This window comes from Labrus mixtus, chromosome 7 (genome assembly GCF_963584025.1).
Source record: "Labrus mixtus chromosome 7, fLabMix1.1, whole genome shotgun sequence".
Classification (NCBI taxonomy): Eukaryota; Metazoa; Chordata; class Actinopteri; order Labriformes; family Labridae; genus Labrus; species Labrus mixtus.
This window is the reverse complement of record NC_083618.1, coordinates 17,110,219-17,126,937: the sequence shown is the minus strand read 5'-3', so window position 1 is coordinate 17,126,937 and position 16,719 is coordinate 17,110,219. Positions and strand designations below refer to the sequence as shown.

At 39.2% G+C, this 16,719-nt stretch overlaps 1 protein-coding gene across 1 annotated transcript; it reads right to left on the bottom strand.

The window, feature by feature from the left end:
• Positions 1-4,724: 4,724 nt before the first annotated feature.
• Positions 4,725-16,283, bottom strand: gls2b (glutaminase 2b (liver, mitochondrial)). The gene is made up of 18 exons (XM_061043328.1): positions 15,977-16,283; positions 15,092-15,191; positions 14,867-14,988; positions 13,006-13,135; positions 12,670-12,749; positions 11,726-11,889; positions 11,292-11,350; positions 10,047-10,079; positions 9,871-9,929; positions 9,635-9,701; positions 9,445-9,495; positions 9,124-9,300; positions 8,838-8,969; positions 8,249-8,341; positions 8,083-8,144; positions 7,923-7,999; positions 6,397-6,460; positions 4,725-5,886 (listed from the first exon to the last, which is right to left on the bottom strand). The coding sequence occupies exons 1-18, from the start codon at positions 16,147-16,149 to the stop codon at positions 5,730-5,732; spliced, it is 1,800 nt and encodes a 599-aa protein (XP_060899311.1). The 5' UTR covers positions 16,150-16,283; the 3' UTR covers positions 4,725-5,729.
• Between the last annotated feature and the right edge of the window lie 436 nt (positions 16,284-16,719).

Here is a 16,719-nt window from a genome sequence, read left to right as displayed (position 1 = left end):
AGATTTGTAAAAGCACAAGTCACTTAATGCTTTATATGCGATTTTTTGACCCAGCAGATGTCGCCCCTTGAGTTATTTTCAGAAGATATACTTGATTTCTATTATATTTAAGTGTGAAAAATCACATATAAAGCCTTTAAGGTGGAAAGTGGTTTAGGCCCTGGACGGCTTGCCAGAACAACCCCCTCCCCACCGGATTGTTGATGGACGGTCTACCTCCCCCCACCCCCTTGCTCCCTATCCCTCTTCCTGCATCTTATCCCATCTCTCCTCCTATTCCTTTCCAAGCCCGGCGCAGTCTAGGCCTGTGAAGGCTGTTTCGTCATGAGCCGGGGATCCGGCCGAAGATTTCTGCTTTTTAATAAGGCAGTTTTTTCTTACCACTGAAACTTTTGCTGCTTTGCTAAAGTGCTCATGATGGATAGGCCGGATCTTTGTAACATAGCAATAGGTAAGGTCTTTTACCTGCTTTTTGTAACATAACAATGAGTAAGGTATTTTACCTGCTTTTTGTAAAGTGTCTCGAGATAACACTTGTTATGAGTTGACGCTATACAAATAAAAATTGATTGATTGATTGATTGATTGATTGATTGATTGATTGATTGATTGATTGATTGATTGATTAAGTGTTTCTGCGAAAAGACAGAGCAAAGTATTCTCCTATTACTGTAACAGGTCGGGTTTTTTTTAAACCAGGTGTCAGTGTGAGGTGACCTTTAGAGCAGTTGATTCAAACTAATAGTAACACTGTCTCAAACATGGATAACTCAGCTTTTCTTTCAGCGAAGTAGTGTACAATTTGTAAAACAGCTTTTTTTTTTGCAAAAGGGGGAACAAAAAGAAGTGATTAGACTGCGATAAATCATTAAGAACTCAAAATGTAATGGAAATAGGCTCTAAAGCTTCATCACTTCAAAACGCAACTGTCTAGACTCATTCTGATGTCACTCGTCACTGTAGAAATTCAGATGTCACCGCTCCGATGGATGACTTATTCTAAAAGGTATGACACAAATGTGTGACACAGTCTGTGAAATCACCTCCAAATCAGAGCGTCAGAAATCCCTCCAGGCTGTATAAGAAAGTGCTTTTAAATCCATCTGAAGTCATAAAATGTGTCAACCCTCACCAGCCTCAGAGGGAGGGCATATCTGTCAAAACAAATAAACTGCACATCAGATGAAAAACAAAAAAAAATGTAAAAAGCATAAAAGACAGCACAAGTGTAAAAAGATATCATCGTAAACCTTCACATGAGGAAACAGAAATATTGGAATCAATAAAATGTTACAAACGGTATTTATAAACACTTTTTTTTTCATCTATTTGCCCTTTTTAGTCCAGATTTATTAAAGCTGTGTGTGTGTGTCTCTGCAGCGGTGTGGCCATATGGTGGCAATGATGGCTCTACATCCTGCAGTAATGGCTGTCATATCGTCCTGCTGTAACGCGGACATCTGCTGTAAGTGGAACGCAAACTGCATGTTAACAAGAGAGAGGAACATCAGAGCTTGTTTGAAACTCTCGTGTGTCAAACTTTTAACGCGAAAACACAACATAACAACACTGCCTTGTTATCATTAGTGTCCAAAAAGAACAGCTCATAAGAAATATTTAAACATGTCAGCTTCTTCGGTAGCTTCAGGGGCACAGATTTTAAAGGGAACACACCAGACACTTTGACCTCTTTGGATTAACACTGGTATCTTTTACTGTATGTCAAACAAAAACCCTAAATATCTACGTCTTAGCTTGATCCAAAAGCAACTGGACTGGTTTTACATCTGGAAGAAGAACCCTGCGAGCCTCTTGAAGACGTTTCACCACTTAGACTCAGAAGCTCCTTCAGTGAGCGACTAGCGATGCCTTGCTGTTCTACTGAACGACTCAGAAGGTCCTTTGTTTGTTCCAGTGGCAGTCAGATGTTTTAATGAATATTTTGAGCTGTGGCTCTGATTCATGGCTGTAAATTATTATTACTTGTTGTGTCTGGTGATTGTAGTGTCTGTTTTGTGTATGAATTGACCAAGTGGAAAATGACTTTCCCCTTTAGAAATAGTTTTCTAATCTAATCTATTTTTTTTTTTCATTATTAATTTTTAGAGATATTCACAGTGATTCCATTCTGCTGTGTAGTCCTTGAGTCAGTGATAATAAATTCAGTTTAATATCAGGTCATCACTTCAGCACCTCCAGCTCTCTGTGCTTTGGGTCTTTATCAAGGTGTGTTATCATTACTTCGTGTTTTAAAGGCTATAGAAGTTGGGAAAGTGTGTATCCATGTTGGAGACACATTAGGAGATTCAGTGATCTGGCCAGGTGTGAACAGATGTGCTTAGAAATATAGTTGTGATCAGACAGGACACATCTGTAATACCACGTATTCACCGTCCCTATCTCTCTCTTGGGGAGGCCGTGGCTCAGTGGTAGAGTTGGTCGTCTCTCAACCTGAAGGTCGGGTTGATCCCCAGCTCCTGCAGCCACATGTCCGATGTGTCTTTGGCCAAGAAACGTAACCCCTTGTTGCTCATGCTGCTTCAATGGCGTGTATGACATGTATGTATGGATTAGGTAATACAAATTGACACTTCACATAGCAGCCTCTTCCATCAGCGTGTGAATGAGTCTGAATGGGTAGGTGTGACCTGCCTTTGAGCGCGTTGAGTGGTCAGAAGACTAGAAAATCACTATACAAGCTCATGTCCATTTCTTGGTAGCATTGACGAGCTGTTGTCATACAGACACCATTAGCTCCAAAAAGTCTTAAAGTCTTAAAACACAACGCTCATGTAGGGTAACAGTATGGGGGGAAATTGATGCAACCATGCTTTGCAGTGTAGGCCTATAGGCTACGACAGTGGCAAATTTATTTTCTCCAAATTTAGAAATCTAGCACAGTATGTTTTTCATACAACACACAAATTATAGATAAAGTACAGCCTTATCCAATCAGGTTGACATGTCTGAATATGTGGGGTTCCCTTTAAACAAAACAGAAAAGTCCACTTCATATACTGTCGACAGCTTAAAAGGGTTGGTGGTGAAGTCTGAAATGGATGAACAGTAGAGGAAGTTTGAACTGGAACAGAGCAGCACAATGTCTTTCTAAATATTTAATAACCACAGCACATAATGTTGAGATATCCAGCAGAGATTGCAAAACTAATCACTGATTGTTCCACAAGTTAATCAGCACAAAATTAATGACTAACAACATTTTTCACAACTTTCTGAGCTGATGAAACTAAATCAAGATGTTAATGCATCTGTAATATCTTTGTGAGGACGTGAGCGTCTTGACTTTAATGAGAAACTGTTCACTTGCAGGACTAATTGCAACTCATGTATCATGTTTCTGCCTGATTAATTATGTTCCAGTTGTGATGAAAAGTGTTCATCTTTTATCGTAGCACCCTGTCAGCACTGAGAGTACAAATTCCAGTGGTGTTATTGTCATACTGTTACTGCACCTTTGAGTGTTTTCTGTTTGAATTTTCAGGTTTGTCTTTTTTGGTACCAACTTCCACTCCCTCTACAGCCGGGCTCACGGCCAACTGACCACAACCTGTACCACGAGACCCTTCTCTGAATCACTACACACCTCCAGTTTGCTAAATAAAACACACCATTGTCAGGAAGAGAAAACAGCTGGAACCACCACAAAGCTCCTTAATAACATTTGGGCGATATCTTAAAGTCTTCAAATTTCTCTGAAGAAAAAACATGCTTTAGATTGTCTTCATGTGTAAATGTTATTGTCAATATCAGCAGGAATGTCTACACCAAGTCCAGCTGAGGATGAAAGGAAAGTCACAGTTGTATCAGGTACTTGATGATTAACAGAGATTGGGCAGATTCTTTTGACATGATTATGTTTTCAGAGGAAATAGATTGGGTGAATTATTGAACTTACAAGAGGTCAAACTTTTGGAGGACATGACTGTATCTTCATTATTTCATGATAAGCCACAATTTGCAATGTTAAGACGACTGTAAGAAACTATATTTCACTTTCTTTCAAAGTGCTCTGGTCTGCTAAGCCGCAGAAGGAGCACCTGACTGTGGAGGAGTGTGTAGGATGTGTCAGGACCACCTGGCTCTGTGCAGGTGGCAGCAGCCTCTCTCTCTCTCTGGATGTCAGGTCAGTCTTACATAAGCTCTTATCTACTCCATGATGTTCTTTCTTTCCTGGAGAAAAAAACACGAGCTGCTCTGTTGTGTCCACACATACCGGTTCTGCGTCCACCAGGTGAGATTACAGAAAATGTGTTCAGAATGAGGAGCCAGTGCCATCTGCTGGATGCAAAAAGAACTGCAGCACACGTGGACTGAGGCTGCAGCAGCAACATAAAGCATGTCAGTAATGGGACGGTCTGTCATTTCTGATTAAGTCTACATCTATTAATAAAGATGAGTCCCTTAAAATGAGCGGGCAATAATTCAGCGTACATTATTCATCATTTAAAGCCACAGCTGAAAGTCTCTCTCTCTCTTTTACATGATGATGCTCTCTTTTGTATTTCAAAGATATAACATGCAAAGCAAATTCTTATAATTACATTTAAAACACTTCAGCTATCTCAACTCTCCCCTGCTGCTTCTTCATCATGTATCACTACAGTCAACTGATTGAGAACATGCTGCTTATTATTTGATGACTAAAAGCTGACAGCATGAAACATTGACTAGCATTGGGAAACCAAAACAAATAAACCCATGGGTTGCAGATATATAAAACATGTTTAATAGATGCCTTTCAAGTCAAAATATTTCAAAAAAATACATCCCTTGTTTTCGTGACACAGCGTATAATCATATTTATCCGTTATTGGGAATCAAGGGTCCTTATTTACAGCTAAAGAACATCATATATACAACATACCAAACATTTTGTTTCATGGCTGTATATAACGTCACTTCCATTTTTTTACATTCAAAATGATCTGGGATTTGGTATGCAAACATTTCAGTTAATTTAACATCTTCAAAAATGTTTCAACAAGGCACGACAGAGTGATAATAACAGATAGAGGTAAATATATACTGTTCATAACACACCTCTCTTTACCAGAGGAGTTTTTTTCAAATCCCTTTAAAAAAATATGCTGAGAGACTTTGCTACATAAGAACATGCCTTAATCTTGAAAAAGGGAACATTTTGTCCAGAGTAATGATGTTCTCCAGCAGATCTTCTTCAAATTGTTTCTTGTTTCATTTTTTTGGAGCTGTTTTTTTTTTTTTTTTTGCCTTCATTAAAAGGACAGCTGAAGAGAGACAGGAAATGTTGCCAAGACAGAGTGGGGGATGACATGCAGCAAAGAGCCCAGGTCGGATTTGAATCCATGGTTGCTGCAACAAGGTCTGCACCCTCTGCACATGCGGCACACAACATAACTGCTAGGCTATCTGGCGCCCCCATGTGTCTGATTATTTAAGCAGCAGATTTTATAACTGAATCTCTTGCTTTGGTTTGGTTTGATGGATTGACATTTTGTAAGTTACTACTGCCTTAACATCGTATTTAAATATAATACTGAATTCACAGATGAATGGTATCCATTACTGCAGTTTGCATACTTATTTAATGCTTTACAAGTCATATTCTGCTCTGTTACGTGCTACAAATGGACCCTCACATTTCAAACATGACAGATTGCACAAATGCCCTGAAGTGTTACAGTTTGGGGACTCTATTCTATTCTATAAAAAAAAAAAAAAAAAAGACATCACACCATTCCCTCGATGGTGTCCAGCTTCGGGGTATGCTCAGGCTCAGTGCGCTGTATTTCCTGCTGACTGAAGATCTGCTGGTAGTCTTTCAGCACCTTCACCACCTCGTCATGACCAAACTGCAGGGCGTCATCGATGGGAAGGTTCCCCCACCTGCTCAACAAGGAATGAAACAAAAGGAGCAGAGAAAAGAGATTATGGAAGATAATTGTCAGAAGGTTTAAGGTGTCAGTCAAAGGTTTACAATATGAGGATTTTTAAACTTTGACCCTGAGAAAGCCAGCAAGTTTTCTGAATCAAGAGGTAAATGACAATACAAGAGGGTTTGACTAGAGTCACAAAAAGTCTCATTAATAGGAAATATTTTTAAAACTTTTAAAACAGTTCACAACACGTGCTGTGACAAACAAGGCAAAGAGCAGGATGATCATACATGCACAAGATTAAGTATACAAGGTTTTTTTAAGATACTTATTCTGTGTTCGGTGTTACTTAGAAGAAAAATGTTCCAACTACTGTATGGGCTGCTTTCAGCAAGAAGACAGTTCAATTATTTCATTTTGATAAAAGGCTCAACATTCAGAGCTTTGAAGAAATTCAAGGTCATAGAATAAAAAATAAAAAAAAAGCCTTTTTGTAAATTAAAGGAACCAATGATCTCACCTGTCTTTAACAAACGGATCAACTTTGCAGGTTTCAGTAAGAAACTTCATCACATCCACGTGACCTGAGGATAAACAGAAGATGACAGTTTATAGTTTTCCAACTCAGAAGCACACTTTGGGGTGAAAAGGTTAGCCATGATATAAAATACATACTGTGGTTGGAGATAAAAAAAGCTCCTACAAACATAATCAGCACAGAAAAAGTCAGCTGACGTTTTATTATTCCCTCCTCCTTTGTCTATTTCAACCAACAGAATATTCCCCTCCTGTTTTTTAGTCTTTTAAATAAATGGCTTGCTTACTGGCCCCTTCCTGAAAAATGTAACAGTTAAATAAGCTGCAGCAGAGCGTTAAATCTGTGCCGGGAATCAACGTAGATAACAACAGAGGACAAATAATGGACCATATGGTTCTCTGTGAGGGTTTGTCGGGAGCTGATTCATTAGTGGTTCAGTGGAAAGTGAGCCAAAAGGTAGCGCGCCTGCCTCTACAGTTAATCATGAAAACAAATGAAGTGAGTGCTAAGTTGGCACTCATTACAGCTGTGAGTGTCAAAACAAATCATTTAACAAGTGTAAGAGTTTCTGTGCCTGGGTCATGGATAAACACAAAATCTCTTATCTCTGTCACAGACGACAGATAAACGCAAACATTCAGCCAGAAGAAAAACAAACTGTGTTTGGCACAGAACTGTTTGGTTTAAAGAACAATCAAATATGCAAGTGTAAACAGAAGAAAGAAAAGCATCATACATGGGTAAGAGTCATTTTCTGTGATTGTCTTATGGTTTAATGGAGGTCATATTTTCTCCTTTTTTATGCCTTCTTTGACCTTTAAGAGCTGAAGATTTTGTGCTAGATTGATGATCTTTCCTTGGTGGTCATACAGATATATCAGCTGACTGCTTTATAGTGTGCCTGATTCAGGGACTGATGGAGTGAGTTGCCTGTTCAACAAATATTACAACGCATTGTGACGACCCTGCTGGTTGTTTTTGTTTGCTTGTTTGTCTGGTTGTGCTGTCTGTGTGTGTCAGGTGCCAGGAGGTGTGGCTGGGTCATCATGGATTAAGAACACCAGGAGCCTAAACAACCTGCTTCGAAGCAGGTTATGGTCGATATGACATCAACCAGTGAAAATCTCCGCCCACTGACCAATCAGATCTTTTGATCGTGGAGCTCCCAGAGCTGATCGAGAGGACACTTCATGAAGACTGAAAACCCAGGGTTAACCCTGAAGTTACCTCGCTAACCCCAAATCCTGCTTCGTAGTACAGGCCCCTGTGTTACCAATCCATAAGAGCAGGCCCCACTTCCACACAACACATAACTCATCATATCTTCATTCAGGCATAATTACCACTACCTACACAACTGATTCACTGACTTCCACATCTCATAATGTTTGTTAAATTGACTTATGAACTGAAGTGTAAATAAGTGGACCATATTTTTGAGATTTCCATTATTTGTCTCTGGCTATTTGTCCGGCCATGACAGGACAAACACATGGTGTGGAGCTCACCCTCTGCTGCAGCGATATGCAGCGCTGTTCGAGAATCATAGTCTTTCAGGTCCATGTCCATGGATGAGAGAGCAAACCTGAAGGAATAAATAAATAAAGTTCACCATTTATTACCTCTTCAAAAATATGAAATCAAAAAGATGGTCGGCTGCTAATGTACCTTCTCAGAGCAGACACGTCTCCACTGTAGGCTGCAAACATCAAGTTGACGACAGACTTGTTCTGCAAATAAAGAGAAGCAACATAAAAACAGAGGCAGGAAACATCCCAAACTTTACAAAACACAAAGGACAAAAAAACACAAACATATTAAGCAATAAACAAACCCTCTCCTCGCCATCCTGTCTGCGAGGGTCCTGCTTCTTCACAAAGTGCCTCAAGTTGTCGTAGTTGTGGAAATTGAAGAGCGATACAAGCTCCTGAGGATGATAATATAAAGTATAATTCATAAAGAAGGAGAGCAGTGGTATATGTCTACATCTGTTTCAAGAGAAGAAAAACTAACGTGAGAAAAACCATGTCTTCTTTCAGATCAAGAGGAATAAGGGGTTAATGGAAATGTTAAACTTTTAAGTCACATGGATGTCAAATCTAAAGCAGATTAAAAAAAAAAACTCAGCTCAAGTGATTTTTGTCAACATTTTTAAAATCATATTTTTGCCTAATGACACAATTTTTTAAGTTTCTGCTTTTGTTAGGAAGACATTTTCCAACAAGCTTCAATTGATTTGAAAAGATTTGAACTAAGCAGGTCACCATTGTCGCTTCATTGCTTTCCTCAGCAACTAAAGCTAATAAGTTTGAAGTCAAACAGGTTTGGCGCCATCTGGTGGCAACATAAAAAATGTACCCTTTATCCAAAAGAGTCAAAAATCTTAGGTACCAAAGTAAATATATGCGGCCCTTTGGTCTTGCCTGACAGAAATGTATTCCTCTGACGCTGTTTCCGACTCTGTCCAGCGGAGGTGACCAACACATCACTCCCATGACGTTGGGGATCACCAGCAGTATTGCACCGGACACCCCGGATTTAGCCGGCAAGCCCACCTGAGGAAAGATGTGGGATTTGTTTCAGGCCAAAAATGTACAATATTTCTCTCACAGAGAAATCAAACTGAAGACAGTAGACCATAGATCATCCTTTAGAAAATGAGGTTTCTGTTGTGTCAGTGGGGTATTTTTCCTTTCTAGGGTTACTCACATGAAAAGCCATCTGTCCAGAGAAGTCATACATGCCACATGAGTGCATCAGACTCAAGGTATTTCGCACTGCCTCAGCGCTCAGCACACGCTCGCCTGTGATTGGACAGATCCCTCCGTTGGCCAGAGTGGCAGCCATGATGCTCCCTGACTCGCAGGTCACCTCGATGGAGCAAAGCTGAGACAGAAAAGGGATCATCAGCTCATGGTCAAAGCTACTGTAAGGGAACTATTTGTACTTCAGTTAAATCAATACCAGTCCACAAGAGAAACACGACAAAAATATGTTAAATGATCCTTCATTCATGGCAGAGCTGTTTACCTGGAAGTAGAAGTCCAGGGCATCGATCATTTCAACACCCGGGGGGAAACACTGAGGATCGAAACATGATCATCAGGACTGAACACACACTGATTTGCTCAACACATTTGAACACTAAACTCTCAGTTGGAGTCAAATGTGTAAAAATTCAGCTTTACCTCAAGCAGCTTTCCAGCATTTTTCTACTGACCTTCTTCTCTTTCATGTAGTATCCGATGGCAAAGTTTCTGTTGCCGGTTTCTTTTTCTGACTGAAACCTGAGACACAGAGGGAGGAGGGCTCAATATTGGGACATCATTAATAATGCAACATGGCAGTGGACATGCAAGCCAATCGGTCTTATACTGTCTTTCAACTTAGAGGTATTCCAAACAAAGATTTATTGTCACAAAAAAACACCTGAAATGTATTGAACAGGACACTCACATGGCATTGCTGAATCCCACAAACTCCTGACCCGCCATCTTTTTCACAAAGTCCATAACCTTAGGAGGAATAAGACAAGATATGTAAATGTGTGTGGTTACTGCAGCAAAGCTCTAATCACTGAGATATGAGTTTAATATGTATGGTCTTATAAAAAGAAGAGGAACTATACTCACATAGTCAAACTTCTCGGCCTTATTTGAAAGAGGCTGGAAACAAAGAGAAAGTTATTTGTGTGATGATATGACAGCTGGAGGGCCCATTCACTTGGTCTTTCAGGGGCCCAGCCATTTCTGTGGGCGGGCCTGTCAACATGAATAGATTTGAAGGAAAGATAGGCAGTGAATAATGAACGACAGAGCTCATGAGGAGTTCAGGGAATATCTCATAAAATAGGACAATTTAACAAAATAGTTGTTAAAATTAAACGATTTTTCCTGTTCTGTTTTCTGGTCTCACTCCATTAGATAAGTTTATACATACAATGTGTGTACTCAATATTGCATAAAACTATCAATAACTTGCTGCTGTTGCTTTGTGACATTTCCCCAGGCTTTATCATGAAGAGCATCATCACATCAACAGAATCATCTTTACAACCTGCAGGCTCTGAACTAGAACACACTGAGCATGACACGGGGCAAATGACCAGTGTGTCAATTAGTCATAAATAAATACAGAGAGTACACGGCTGCAGCAGAGCAGCTTCAAGTGGCAACTCTAAAGTTTCATTTAGCAAAACATCCTCTGCTCAAACAGATTTTTCTGTGAAAGGAGTAAAATCCTGGACCTCGCTACCTGATCACTTGAAGCTTACTGCAAACTTTACCACTTTTAAGAGAGCCCCCAAGTCCTACTTAGTTCAGCAACAGACATGTACTCATATTACATTTTTTATAGATATATCACCGCTAAATGTGTGTCTCATTGTTTCTCTCTGTACCCAGTCTACTCTCTCTTTTTTTAACTGTTTTAATCTTTTATTTACACAAACGCTATAAACACTATGATACTTGCATTGGATTGCTGTTTTCAGTTTGTCTATGTATATTGTATCTGTCCCTATCAAAGAAATCAGAAATACAATTCTATCAAATAAAACTATACCCAGAAACATTTTTAAAAGTATTCTAGTTTAAAAAAAATGCTGAAATGTACCAAGGAATGTGTCTATTGAAGTCTGAAATTACAAAATAATCAACTTTCATGCAATATAATTCTGGTGCACCAATTTACTGAAGACATTTCAGTACATACACACACAAACTGAATGACAAGGGGTCATCCTGTCGTTTTGTGCATAAAGAAAAAAATAGCAACATAAAGGAATCACTAGTAAATGTGAAGCAATTGACTTTACTGTACAGTTTGTGCTCAGCTTTCACACACACACACTAGTTCAAACAAGTCCAATAGCTTACCTTGATAAGAGAGCTGATCACTATGGCTCCAGCGTTCACCATGGGGTTGTGGGGCTTATCTGTGAGAAAGGACAACAAGATAAGATGCAAAAGGAAAGCTTTTTGTTGAGGCACTTTGATAACTCGTGCATGAACCTAGTTCATTACTTTTATTTATTATTATATTTATATGTGTGTAGAGAGGTTTGTTTGAAAAAAAAAACATGCCTGTCTGGTTAGAAAATAGTTTAAACAAGCAACATAAAAAGTAATTAAAGTGCAACTTCTGATATGAGATCACTAAATCTTTCTGTGTGTCAATGTGATCAACTGCTTTTTTTTTTACATTATCTTGTTCAATGTCAAAATGTTTTTAAAAATTTATTTAGTGAAAAATGCTCATTGTTAATTTGCAGAATTCATGGGACACAACCAAAAGCCAAATATTTACACACCTTCATCATCCAGTGAGAGCATGTTGAACTTGAATCCGCTGGGCTCCATGCCGACATAGCGATGAACTTGTTCTGTCCCCGCCTCGTGGGCGGCGATGGCGTACTGCAGCGGCTTCACACACGACTGCAGGCAGAACGGCTGCTTGGTGTCGCCCACTGAGTGTCTGCGGGAGATCAGTGAAAACACATCTTAAACACAAAAAAAAACCTGGATGTTTCCAGTCACACTGAGCAGATTCACTTTGACAACCACACCTGGAAGGGGTTCAAAACAGTCTGGCAACACTAACATGTTCATATTGGCTAATCAGGTGAAACAGTGGCTCAGTTAAAGGTGACTTTTTAAATGTTTTTTTTTTTTTTTTATAAATATGGGAAAGAGTGAGCAAAACAGATGAATCTTCCTTCACCTCAAGTTTAAAAACGCTCATATATTAAATCTCATGCTGCCATAAGCTGGAGTCAGGAAGAAAACAAGTTCAGTCTTTATTTTAGAAACTGCAGTTGACAAAGCAACAACACCACAAGGTTGTTAAGTAGCACTTGTCAATAAAATCAGGCAGTCTTCCTCAGCATCAGTCAAATAAAAACAATCTCCGTTTTCAAAGGAAGTACAATTATATGGTTTGATGATTTCATTGTATATGGACTTGAACTTGCATAGAACTTTTCTAGTCTTCTGGCTACTTAAATTTGCCGCCAATGAAGCAGCAGTTTCATGCCCTAAGACATATCAGTCATCTGGCTGTCGGAGATGGGGATTGAACCCCAAACCTTCTGGTTGAGAGATGACCAACTCTACCAACTGAGCCACATCCGCCCAAATTGTAAAATCATATATTTTAGGAAGACCATATTTTACAATCAAAAGCTTCACAATAGCTACTGAAAGGCATTCGGTGTGAGATAGTTTTGTCAAGCATCTTAGAATCTGTAAGTCTTACCTCTGGCCGTCCACTGTACACAGAGACACGCCCCACAGTCTTGGGCTAAACTTGGCCAGTTGGGGGATGTAGTCTGCAACCTAAAATTAGACACAGAACCACAGTGACAGAGTTCAATGAGTGTAACATGAGGCAATAAGTGTCACAGATGACGTGTGAGTGTAAAGTTTCTCTGTATGGTAATCATTATTAGATAAATCTTTTTTTATCTCAAACACAGCCAGTGTTTAATTTGATGAATGCAAATATCGGTTTGGTAGTATTCATTTACAGAGAGCCATAACATCCTGTAAATACAACTTGTTCTTCATTGTATGTACATAAATATATACGTACCTTCCCATCACTGTGGCTTTGCACAGTGTGGTAGATTTCATTTATTTTCTGTGCAAACACATCAAACTCAGGGATAATGAATTTCTTTCTGAAGGCCTGGATCAGCAGGATGACATTTCCACCAACACACCTGAAGAAAAAAAAAAAAAAAACATAAACAGAGTTGTATGTGCGTGTGTGTGTGTGTGTGTGTGTGTGTGTGTGTGTGTGTGTGTGTGTGTGTGTGTGTGTGTGTGTGTGTGTGTGTGCATGTGTGTGTGGCTGGTGACAGATGAGAGCAGCAGCTGTCTGCGATCAGTCTGAGCAACAGGCCTTTGCTTTGCTCAACATGACATGAAATAAATCTGACACGTCCTGTCAAATGCCACACAACACTCACAACATAACCTCAAGGAATTGCATAATGTAATGCAACCTTTAAGTCAGTCAGATTTTAACATTCACAAACAATTGTATTTAACCTTTGAATGTGAATATGTTGGCTGTTTAAGCCTCCTGTAGTCCCGGAGTCTACAAGTTACCACGCTGTACCTAAAATCATAAATGCCTCAAAATTAGTCATGTTAAGTCGGTTGTTAAGAACAAAGGGAGAGAGGGAGACGTAGAGACAAGCAGCCGTCCACTTACAACAAATCCTGCATTAAAACGGATTCTTGTTGGAAGGTCAGACTAAAAATAGTTTGGTCTCATGCCTGCACGTGTTGGTAAATGGAAAACAAACAGCATGAGAACGTCAGCGTTGAGATACAAGTCTGTTATGACACAGGCAACAAAACAAGACCTGAAAAAAAACAAAACATTGTTATATTTTCTGTCTATGTTCAGTTCCTGATTGTCTGGAACAGTTCTCAACTCAACTTAATGTATACAGCACCTTTAATACATAAAAGCCTGCAGCCCAAAGTGCTGTTGCTTACTAAAAGTGCCTGAAAGTTTCCTGTCTCTGTCTGAGTTGCTGATCTGCTATATTGGCATACTTGCGCAAAGTAAGGCTTTAGAGAAGGTGAAAAAAAGGAAAATCACAGTCACATCAGTAGGTCGGATTTTACAGCTTTACACTGTCATCAAAGCGGCAGTTCAAAACACTGGTGTATCCATCGTCAATGGATTGATACCAAGTTGCAGTTCCAAATAAATTGGGACAATTAGTTAAGTAATCACTGTCTTTGGTTTGAGCTTTGTCCTCCATAAAGTGCCCCCAAGGATGGCCTACCAGTGGAGAAAATGTGATGTCCTTCAGGAAACTCTCCAAGTGGAGAGAAAATGATCAATGCACTCTGGGAGTAACTTTTTAGTTGAGAAAATGTAATAATGTGCCTTACATGTTCCTCTCTTAGTGAATAAAATGTGCTAAATTGCCCTCTGGGATGGCCTTTGATATGTGATCAGCTTTACTCCAGGTGTGTTTAACTCCATGTTAATAACTAGATAAAATGCTAGGTTGCAAATCAGTTGGAGAAAACCTCATTGCATTTCCCTTAACACAATGGGATGCCCTTCAGAAGACAATTCCAGCAGTAAACACTTGATCAGAATGTCTCTCCAGGGCTAAAAGTACAGTAAAGGCTGCCCATGCCAGGAGATGTTCTGCGTGCTGATGTCCCAACACATACAACAGGTGCCAATTTTCCATTTTTCCCTCCCTCCTATCAGACAGCCACGAAGACGACCACTACTTCAATTACATATTAGTTCTGAATCCAACAGTGAACAAGTGTTTACAGCTTTTATGGATCACAGTGTGAAGCTTATAATGTGTTGTTTGGGGTCAAACTACTCCTTCAAATCTGCCTGTTCATACTTCAAGTCTACAACTGTCAGAGTTGGTTGTTATCAGTTGATTATTTACGGACCGGCTCACCTGTGGAAAAGGTCTCTGTCCATCATCACCTCACCATCTGACTCATTCACAGCCTTTTGAAGCTTCTCCATGCAGTCCTTTAGACGAGGGTCAGACGGGTGAAGGCCAGTTCTCTTCAGGGCCTACAGACAACAAACTAATTCATCATTACACTGAATGGCTATTAAGACTACGTGGATAGCTGTAGATAAAATGTGGTTGGCGGGCGTTTCTTAAGCTACTTACTGATGTAAAGTATGACAGAGGCACTTGATCTTTTCCCTCTGTGATTGTGTAGAAGAGCATGTCCTCCACTCCAGAGCTCGGGGGCTTTGAGTTTACATTCCTGATAAAGCGAAGAATAAGCAGACTTTCTGAATTTTCTTTCTCACATATGGGTATGTATTACGTAGCTAAAATGATACCTTCCTATTCAATTGAAACTTATTTATATAAAAAAAAACAGTTGTTATCATGTAAAGTTAGCCTAACTGATACAAGACAGATAACAATTACACAACAGTTACCTTACATATAATAAGATAAGATAACATTTACTGTACAGACGTCACACACAAAAAACAATGTGCTAATTTTTTGTGTTAAGGTTTTGAGGGCTGATTCTCTTCAGCATCTCAGCAAATTGTATAGCTCTCTTTAATGTTTTGTTTGCTGCTCGTCCATACAAAAAAAGAATAGAGAGCGAGGCTATATGATAAGCTTCGGTGCAGATCAAACTATTTCAATGAGAAAATGTATTGGCAGCTATTTGGAGAATATTTTCATTCAGTCCTTGTCAAAATATTTATTTATTTATTATTTATTTAAAGACTTTTTTTTCCAACCATAACAAGCATTTTAAGTGCTAGTCTAGTACTTTATTACTTTAGGCTGCATTTTCCTTATTATCCTTTCTTTAAGTAAGAATTTCAATGCAGGACTTTCCCTTTTAGGATGTGAGTAGGCTATTCTTAGAGTGTGGTCATATTACTTTAAAAGAGCAAATGAATACTTTCCCCATTACTATAAGTGTCGAAAGTCGAATACACTGTAGCCTTCGTGACAATAGGAATATATGGCGTCTGTATCACAGCAGCATCAAGCTGTTGCCACTCAGCTTATCAGACTCACATTTTGACATGGACATGATCCAAGTGCGTTGCAGGTCGTTGCTGGGACGACGACGTTGACTTCGTGCAGTGACAACATGCCGGCTGGATGATGAAAACTTTCTTCAGAGCGTCTGTGTTTTTGACGAAGAGGTGCGCAGAGGTCGACAGCCGCAGAGCTTTAAAACAATGCATGGTTGCTACAAAATACAGCCCAGAAAGTGTGACTGAGGCCGAGGAGTACAGTAGATCTCACCAGCAGTCGGTAGGCCTATTTTACAACTGTTTACCGGTCGCTCCTGTGGGGTTACTTGCTTTGAAGTTTTGATGCCTTCAGGTGTAGTGAGGAATTTTGCACTTTCAACTTACCCCCTTATTTACTTAAGTAGTCTACCTTATTTACTTAAGTTGTCTACTTAAGTTGTCTACTTAAGTAAATAAAAAGAAGAAAAAGTAAATAAAGAGAAGAAAAAAAGTCAAAATAAAGAATACGTTTTAGCGTAAAAATAGATGCTACTTCATGTACCAAAAGAGGGCAATGGACAATAAATTACGATGTAAACAAAACACCAGAACAAATTATTTACATTCAAATATATAGTCTATTTATAATACTAATCATCTGCAACATCACTAGTCCCTAATGGTATCATTAAATGGTACTGGTATAAAAATTGCAGATGAAGCCAAAAAAGTGTAATTTAATAAAAAAACAAGTGCACCTACCTTAAAATGTATTTCAAGTAGGCTACATAAAGGTCTTAC

What these genes read in the sequence shown, in the direction of transcription:
- gls2b (XM_061043328.1), bottom strand. Translation starts at nt 16,149, where the DNA reads ATGCATTGTTTTAAAGCTCTGCGGCTGTCGACCTCTGCGCACCTCTTC. An exon ending in AGGCCGAGAAGTTTGACTAT is followed by an intron (nt 9,930 to 10,046) that starts GTGAGTATAGTT and finishes ATTCCTCCTAAG; the next exon opens with GTTATGGACTTTGTGAAAAA. An exon ending in CTGGACAGATGGCTTTTCAT is followed by an intron (nt 8,970 to 9,123) that starts GTGAGTAACCCT and finishes ATCTTTCCTCAG; the next exon opens with GTGGGCTTGCCGGCTAAATC.